Below are 8,860 nucleotides of genomic sequence, written 5' to 3' on the forward strand. Positions count from 1 at the left end.
CATTTTAGGGTCAACTTAGTTCACACCATTTTCACCTGTTTGAAGTAATTGAAAGGTGTGGCTGATTAGGCTTTTTGGGGAAGGGAATACCGTTCTTACAACCTGACTAGCACAACTGAAGTTAATCACACTCATTTGAAAGCTTAACTGTAGCTACTAAATGCCCCAACAACTCATTACTTATCAAACCGTACGTCACACATTAGTTCACTCATATCTATAGTTGAACTACTATCAACGACACATTATCACACACTGCATGTGTTGTCTTGTTGAGTGACAGCCACATTCAGGTGTGCCACATCTTCTATTAATGTACCACACATATCCTGTACCAAAACCAATACTTTTTGCAATATGACCACCTTCATGATAACCATTGTGAATGGTCATCTCATGATAGTTATGTACATTATGATACTGATATCACTACACAACATATGATTTTTATGTACAAATTTAATCTATTTATCCTCACGCATTACTGCAGAAACATAGTATGTTGTATGTTAGGGAACTCAAAAGTTCTAAGTTCACAGGCATGTACATTGTTATTACAACTATTTATGTTCACTTTCACACACACATTTTCGGTTAAGGAACTGATGCTGTTAGGTAATCATAAATACAGAACATACAATAAGTGTTTGTTCAATATTTACACATGTAAATGTAAAACTAATGTTATTGTTATATATAGTTGCCCCTGGAGGACATGTGTCACCTGAGATGGAACAAGTGTCTTCACCTGGGTCATGCAGCTCAACACACCTAGAAGGTGAGTGTATCAGTTGGTGGCCATATAATATGTGCACTTCTATATGTTATGTTGTCATGTTCATTATTTGTTTTGCACATCTTCTTTAAATAGGATTACTTAGTGTCAGTGAAAATGAAGTGTAAGGCAACATGTATTGTGTTAGTGATGTGAACTATCATGTAGGAGTTCTGAGTTTAGAGCAAGTTTTCATTCATTCATATTTCATACTGAGTCCAAACATTATTCGTAAGTCAAGGTAGTTTTTAATGTGAGGTTATAAAACGTATGGAAACATGTTAAGTGTTACTTATGACACAGAAGAATTACATAGTAACACAGCAGAGATTAACATGCCATTTAATAATGTGTAGAATTTTTTTGTAGAACATGATGATGAGGATTATGATGATGATGATGCCGCCATAGACACAGAAATACAAGCAAGTGACCATGAAGAGGTTCCAATTGAAACTGTTTTACCGCCAAATCGTCCAGCAACTACCACATACGATGCAATTGTAGCTTCTGAGGGAAAAATTGTGGAAGCAGAAAATCGTCGACATTCTGACCTGATGACAGTGCTGGAAAGGATGATTGCACTGCAGGAAGAAACAGTATCACAATTGGCACATCTCCACAGAGTCTTCATTGAAGTGCCTAAACAGTTGCAAAAAATCAACACCTCATTCGAAGCATTAGTTGTTCAGCAAACCCAAGCAAATTACTTGAGAATGACTAATGTATCACAATTCAACTTGAACACCTCACAGGCAGGATCTGTACATGCTGGTCAGTTTTCACCACATGCATCTGATCTTCATTCCCCAGGTCCGAATGTTACCGGTCAAGTAGCAGACATTGCTGTGCAGGTTCCTGACGACATCCTACCGCTGCCATCTGTACAAAATCAGCAGCTGACACCTACAAAGGAGGCGACAAAAACAAAACAGCACAAGCAGTTAATACTGACCAGTTTTTGGACACAAACAAAAAAAGACACACATGAAACAAACCAACCATCACTTGTGCAGTGTCTACCAACTCACCCATGAGTTCTGCCAAAGGTAGATTGGTGTGTTGCCGCAGTGAAGAAAATCTACAGACATCAACTCCATGATTTGGACTCTGAGTTTTTTTTCAAGAGACTGATTGTGTTTCGTATGGACATAGTGTAATTTTTAAGCGCCAGGTATCCTTTTTTCATTCATCAACATGTGAGTACTACCCGTTTGCTTGGGGGTTATCTGTTCATCATTCATCATGCTAATCTATTATATCACATACCCACTCTAAGTATTATCTCCCATACAGTAAGTGGGTTGGTAACAGGTCAGAGTTGCCTTACAGGCTACAGTATGTCTTTCCCCATTAACCCTAACCCCGCTTGGAGTAAAGCCTTTGTGTTGGCTTCTACAAAATTCTGAGTGTCAGTAAATGTCCCTGAGGAAGCTCTATAGCTGGAGGGTAACGTGCTTTGGGCACGTAGTGATGTTATGAGACTCCTACATGGAGCTGTTTTAGTTTAGTTGGACGTTATTGCAGCTAACCAGAATATATATCTACCATTTGAGCAAATACTATAACATACTTTGGAGCTAATTATTTGGCCCTATACTTCAGTGTACTGTATAGGTGTTCTATTTAAACCTATGCAGCGCTAAGCTGTATATGTGACTGAGCATGTTACACATGCATCTGTATCTATGTGACTTGGTGCTGTTATATATATATAAATATATATATATATATATATATATATATATATATATATATATAACAAACAAAAAAGAAAAAAGCTGCGCCTCTGATAGAAGTAAACCAGTGTAGATGTAATAGTTCTAATAGATCCTAATAAATGTGAACTATTGTGGGGGTATTCCTAAATAACATATACAGTTAATATAAACACCTACAGATCATATATTGGGCACATACCAATTATAAAACAACATGTGATTGAAATTGACATATAAGGAAAAAAGCAAAAAGGAAAGAAAAACCAGTTCTCAAAATGTTCCAATAAATTAGATGGGTGCTGGTATGCAGGGTCTCCGGCAGCTCTCAGGGCCTCATGCAGTAAGCGACGATTATGTGAAATCGGCAAGCTTACCGATTAGTCATGTTATTGGCGATTTTTCCTCTCCGTATGCAGTAAGTGCCGAATACATTCAAAATCAAGCCGAAAACAAATCCGCCCACTCTCACGATGATTTGCCGATCACACACAGGTGTATCGGCGTGCGTGGCGGGGTGCTGTTAGGTTGCCCAATCACAAATCTTGCTGAATGAGGCGAAACAAGCATGTATTGGATAGCGCGCCATATTTAAAGGCAACGTGTACTGCTAATCATTCTCTGTGTTGTTGGGAGTGAGAGAGAGAGAGACGCACAGAGCTTGGTGATTGAAGATTTGCATATTGACTGAGAGACTTGTTGTGTATTGGGAGAGCTTTGTCCTTTGTTGTTTTGTTTACATCTTTGTCTTGTTTTATATGTGGAAGTGTTTCGTGTGATTGGCTGTACATTTGTTGTCTGTTTTTTGTGAGTGCTGTAAGTATGCCCGCAAAGCGTGGGAAGAGTGATGCTGGTGGGAGTGCTACTCGTTCGAGTACGCGTCGGAGTGAACGTACTGTTCAGGGGAGTGATGTTGCTGGGAGTGCGAGTGGTGTTGCTGGGAGTGGGAGTGCTGGTGCTGCGAGTGGTGTTGCTGGGAGTGTGAGTGCTGTTGCTGGGAGTGTGAGTGCTGTTGCTGGGAGTGGGAGTGCTGTTTCTGGGAGTGGGAGTGCTGGTGCTGGGAGTGGGAGTGCTGGTGCTGGGAGTGCTGGTGCTAGGAGTGGGAGTGCTGGTGCTAGGAGTGGGAGTGCTGGTGCTAGGAGTGGGAGTGCTGGTGCTGGGAGTGCTGCTGGTGGCGCAGTTGCTGATGGGGTGTCTGGTGGTGGCGTGCTTGCTGGTGGCCAGCTTTTGGAGGCTCTTCCATTGGAAGAAGGAGAGTCCAGTCAGCACCAGCCAAGCTCTGACCCTAAACCTGCTCGGAAGAAACGTGTGGAGAAGCCACGTAATCCTCGCTTCAATGACCAGGAAAATACAGCTCTTGTCACTGGGATTCTGGAGCACTATGACAGTATCTATGGACATTTAGTAGGTAAGTGTACCTTTACATTTATTCTTCAAATACATGTGATCCTAGGTCATCTGAGTTTTGTTCATATGCAAATATGGGTACAGAATATCTTTCTATGTTAATTAGTCTGGAAACACAGCTTTTTATCATGCGTTACAAGGACAACTAAACACAGGCGTTCAATTTGCCATAACTGCATACAATATGAATGAAAGCTTGCTTACATGTATAGGTTTAGTAGTGAATGCTCATGTGCTTCACATATTATACCTAAAACAGCATGTTTGCTATCTCTTGGAACAGCTAGTAGTGTAGGAAACTGGTGCTTCTATTATTATTAATTTACCTCATTTATTTTATATGTTTTTCAAGGGCGGACAAGTTCATCAAGCAGAAAAGAAATGTGGGACACAATAGTCATTGGTGTCAATGCGTGTGGGAATAGTGTCAGGGACAAGTATCATTGTCGGAAAAGATTTGATGATATTAGGTCAAAATTGAAAAAGAAAATACAAGACCAACGCGTGCATGCTACTGGCACTGGAGGTGGGCCGACACCACAACGTCTGATATTAACTCCATTGGAGGAGCTGCTTCGGGCAAAATTACTTCCCGTCGTCGTGGAGGGATTGGCTGGTGACCGTGATATTGGAATTTATCCCTCACAATTTCCACCAGGTGAGAAATATTACTGTACTAGGCGTGTCGTTGTTTACAATTATTTAGCATATTTACGCAGCTTTTTATAGTGTCTTCCCAATATAAACATACCTACATCTATATATGTATATGTGTGTTTCTCTCTGTCTCTCATATATATATATATATATATATATATATATTGTGACATAGTCCAAAGATGTTAGGCAGCTTTCTGCCCCATTTTAGAGCAGAAAGTGCAGGAATAGCTAAAAATGATCCGTTCCACAGCTTCACATTAACTCAGGCAGCTGGATGGAAAATCCAGACCACAGATTACAATGGCTCTAGTTCTCCCTCACCTGCTCTTCTAATCACATGTACAGGTACTGCACCGACACACTTTATTCGAGCAAATACCCAGTATGTACCTGGCAGATACCTGGAATGCGCCGCTCCTCACCTCTGACAAGCCCCGTTGCGTTTGCCTTCCCAGCCTGGGTTCATGCCTGGCTGATGGGTGGCTGATCTGTTAAATGATAATGATTAGGATTTAATAGGCTGCAATGCTTCGCGTGTCTACCAGATGGCATAAATTCATGAATTGTAATGCAGTATATATATATATACTGTGCAGTATTGCAGCCAGCGGGAATAAAATGCTTCAATCCCTGTCTGGAAAATAACCCAATGCACTCGGGCAGAAAACAGTCACAAACCTCAATACACCCGGGTTTACCCGAATTCGTGGGACTAGCCGAGCTCGAATAAAGTGTGTCGCCAGTGTATTTAGAGCAGAGAGGTTTTGCATTTCACTCTCTCTCCTTGGAGCCTGGGGGCTGGGGGTGTCGCTACTCTCCTGCATCCAGTATCGAGGTTGACGGCCTCTCCACGTATCACAGTACCAGAGGATTTGCCTGGACACCCCAAACAGATAAGACAAACAAATGGTTACTGCTGTTGCTAAAAGACTGTGCTGTATCTTGTGACCCTAAATGAGAGAGCATTGTTTTAAGCTGGGGAACCAGTTTAGTTGGCCAGCAGCTGTTAGAGAGACTGATTTTGATGTGTAGTTAGATCCCTGAAAGGGATAGGATTTTGTTTATATAATTTGGTTTCTTTTTACTTGAAATAAGGGAAATACTGTAACAATGAAATGAGTGAACTGCTGAATGAAAGTATCTGAGTACCTCTAACCTACACATGTTAAAGCTGCAGTACCTTACTTGGATGAAAATAAAGCAGGCAGAAGCCTGAGTTAAGCAGCTTAATACTTTGCATGATCCTGTTTTTGTATTAAATAACCCTAGAAGACTGTGTCGGGAAGAACCCAGACAGACGTCAGCACTACAAAAGAGGGGCGTTTGTCACATATGGTGGAAAATGCGGGCAGACACTAAAGTCTGTGGGTTTGCAAATAAATGCGGGGGTTTAAAATGGCCGCCCAGCTGAAGTAAAATACAGATGCTATGAGTGAAGTCTGTTCCACTGTGTATATCAGTTGTGCTTCTAGCATACACAGAGAATGTGCGAAGTGTGGATGCAATAGCACCCTGAACCCAAACAGAAAACCAAAATGTTTTGCTGAAGAAAAAAATTTTTTTTTTGCATCTAGCAAGTGCTGTTTGTAAAGCTAATGTCTTTTGCTGAAGTGAGTGAATTTGCAGCTAGCAAGTGCTGTATGTAAGTTGCTGAAGTGAGTGAAATTGCAGCTAGCAATTGTCCCTGCCGGGTTTCTAAAATGGCCGACGTGAAATGTTTGTTGTGTAATGTACGTAACCATACAAAACAGTGTCCCTTCAGGCCATACTATGATCACGACCCTGGAGGAGAGCCGTACCCACAGATGAATTTAGTATGCTGGGCCTGTCGTGAAGTAGGTCACATGGAAGATGTGTGCCCCAAAATTTTCAAAGACAAACAGCTGCAAAAGCAAGCAACGCCCTGTGAGTGCAAGCAAGATGTGGAAGCTGATAACAGTGAGTGTGTGCCCAGGACCACTGATATCTCTGGAGCTAATAAAGCAAAAAGAAAGAAAACTGTTCCTCAAGTCACAGGGGAAGTGACCGAGCCACTTGAACCTGCACTGTCAGGACATGCGTCAGAAAGGCGCCGAGATGAGCAACAGCCCATAGGGCCTGGCGCAATCGTCCCAGGAATGACGACACGCCTAGAGATGACAAAGGCTACTGCTACCATCATAGGCAGAGAGCCAAGCGAATCAAAGAAAACAAGAACTGACTGGAAACTATGCTATGAGATGTCCCAGAAAGATGTGCAAAACTTCATCACAGAGTTGGGGGTTTCTCGGCAAGAGGCTAGCGCGCTTAAAGCAGAGCTGGAACTCTCACGCCATGAGGTCTACTCTCGCAGCACAGAGCTGTGTACATTGAAGGAAACCTATGAGAATACCCTGAGTAATTTAGAGACTGTAAAAAGAGAGAATGTAAGTCTGACACAGAAAAATTCAGACTTGACTGACCAGATCAGTGAAGGTGATGAGAAACTTCACCAAGCAGAAAAAGTGGAGAAGCAATTGATCCAGGAAAAGTTAGAAATGCAGGAAGCACTGCAGAATACAGAATCAGCGGCGATCCAGGCGACACAATCTGCAGAGCTCCAAAAAATGAAGGCGCTGATGCAAACCCAGAGCAAGCACCAGAAAGAGGTGAAGACCCTGAGGGAGGTCTGGCACGATCAGGTTGGAGAGCTGCAGAAGCAGATGGCTGAGCGCGAGATACAGTGCGCCAAGAGAGAGGAGGTGTCCGTCCGTCAGGTGGTTTGCCTGACACTGCGCTATAAAAGCGAGATGGCCGATATCTACAAGCAGCTGGACCACACGGTAAATGAGGGTGCCCGGCTGCAGCTGGAGCTGGACAAGACCCGGGAGGAGCACCTGCAGCTGCAGGTCAAGAATAGAGAAAATGAAACAGAGTTAAACCTCACTCTGAAACAGATGACGGACATGGGAGATGCGGCTAAAGTGGTTCAGTCGGGCTATCAATCCTACCTCCTAACCAAGCAAGCGGTACGTTCCTATACGTGTATCTTCAATGCTGTTGCAATATTACGATTTGCTATAAAGATGACGTTGGAGAAAGAGATTCCAAGGCTAAAAGAGACACGGTCACAAAAGGAGACCAGGGAAAGTAAACTCAATGCCCTCACTGATGACAAAGAGGAAGGAGAAATAATTGACTTTGATTGTGCTGCTGTTATTCCAGAAACAGATAGGCACCCTCCTGAGAATATACTCCCTGATCTGGAATTCAAAAATCCAGATCCTCAATTTCATTTACGTTGTCCAGAAGATTATCAAACTAGTGGACACACCCAGGACAACACAGAAGATGTTTTAGCCAAGTGGGTGGCAGTTCCTGAAAACACAAACTTGTTGACAGATCCTGATGACATGGTTAATATGGACTACGTTTGTACAGAGGCAACTAGGTCTCCAAAACAGAAAGGCCTAGTAATGGCCACAAAAGGGAAATCAAAGATTGAAAAGAAAAAACAACGAAGGTTAACACGGCGCCTGAATAGTTCCATATCTCACCAATCTGGACCACACTGTGGAGCCAAGGAGAATCTGGTCCAAGGGTCTCATCAGAAGCTAAAGAAACAGTCCAGTCATTTGCAGGTTGCAGCGGGCTATGAAATAAAGTCAAAGGATGCAATAGACTGGAAGTCAAAAAAAAAAAAAAAAAGTTTGGGGGAACTGACCGATTAATTTTTTTTATTACACGTGTGGACTATGTCACGGACACTTAACTATGCAAATAAGCATTTTGTCAATATTACAATGTTATATTGGTTCTCTGTGTTGAAAATGTAGCTAAACTACAAATTAATATACAGGGTTGATGGCCCTTAAGATTACAAGGCTGTAGTATAAGAGAAAAAATATTGGTAGCTTACAATATGGAAAAAAAAATGCCCTTTTCGGTTGGTAAATTTATAATGAAGTTCATATTCGTATCATGTGAATACTTAATGTTGTACTGAGGAGTTAGCTCAAGTATTTCAGGTAGGACGCTCACCCCAGTGAGGTCCATGGCCGCTCACCCCAGTAGGTGTGAGCTGGGGAGGGGGATATGTGACATAGTCCAAAGATGTTAGGCAGCTTTCTGCCCCATTTTAGAGCAGAAAGTGCAGGAATAGCTAAAAATGATCCGTTCCACAGCTTCACATTAACTCAGGCAGCTGGATGGAAAATCCAGACCACAGATTACAATGGCTCTAGTTCTCCCTCACCTGCTCTTCTAATCACATGTACAGGTATTTAGAGCAGAGAGGTTTTGCATTTCACTCTCTCTCCTTGGAGCCTGGGGGCTGGGGGTG

The 8,860-nt window shown here is 42.3% G+C and overlaps 1 protein-coding gene across 1 annotated transcript; it reads left to right on the forward strand.

The window, feature by feature from the left end:
* The first annotated feature begins 603 nt into the window (after nucleotides 1-603).
* LOC142489009 (uncharacterized) lies at nucleotides 604-1,812 on the forward strand. The gene is made up of 2 exons (XM_075589234.1): nucleotides 604-778; nucleotides 1,145-1,812. Exons 1-2 carry the CDS (start codon nucleotides 682-684, stop codon nucleotides 1,810-1,812), a joined length of 765 nt encoding a protein of 254 aa, XP_075445349.1. The 5' UTR covers nucleotides 604-681.
* The last annotated feature ends 7,048 nt before the right edge of the window (nucleotides 1,813-8,860 follow it).

Source organism: Ascaphus truei, chromosome 1 (genome assembly GCF_040206685.1).
Source record: "Ascaphus truei isolate aAscTru1 chromosome 1, aAscTru1.hap1, whole genome shotgun sequence".
NCBI classification, from domain to species: domain Eukaryota; kingdom Metazoa; phylum Chordata; class Amphibia; order Anura; family Ascaphidae; genus Ascaphus; species Ascaphus truei.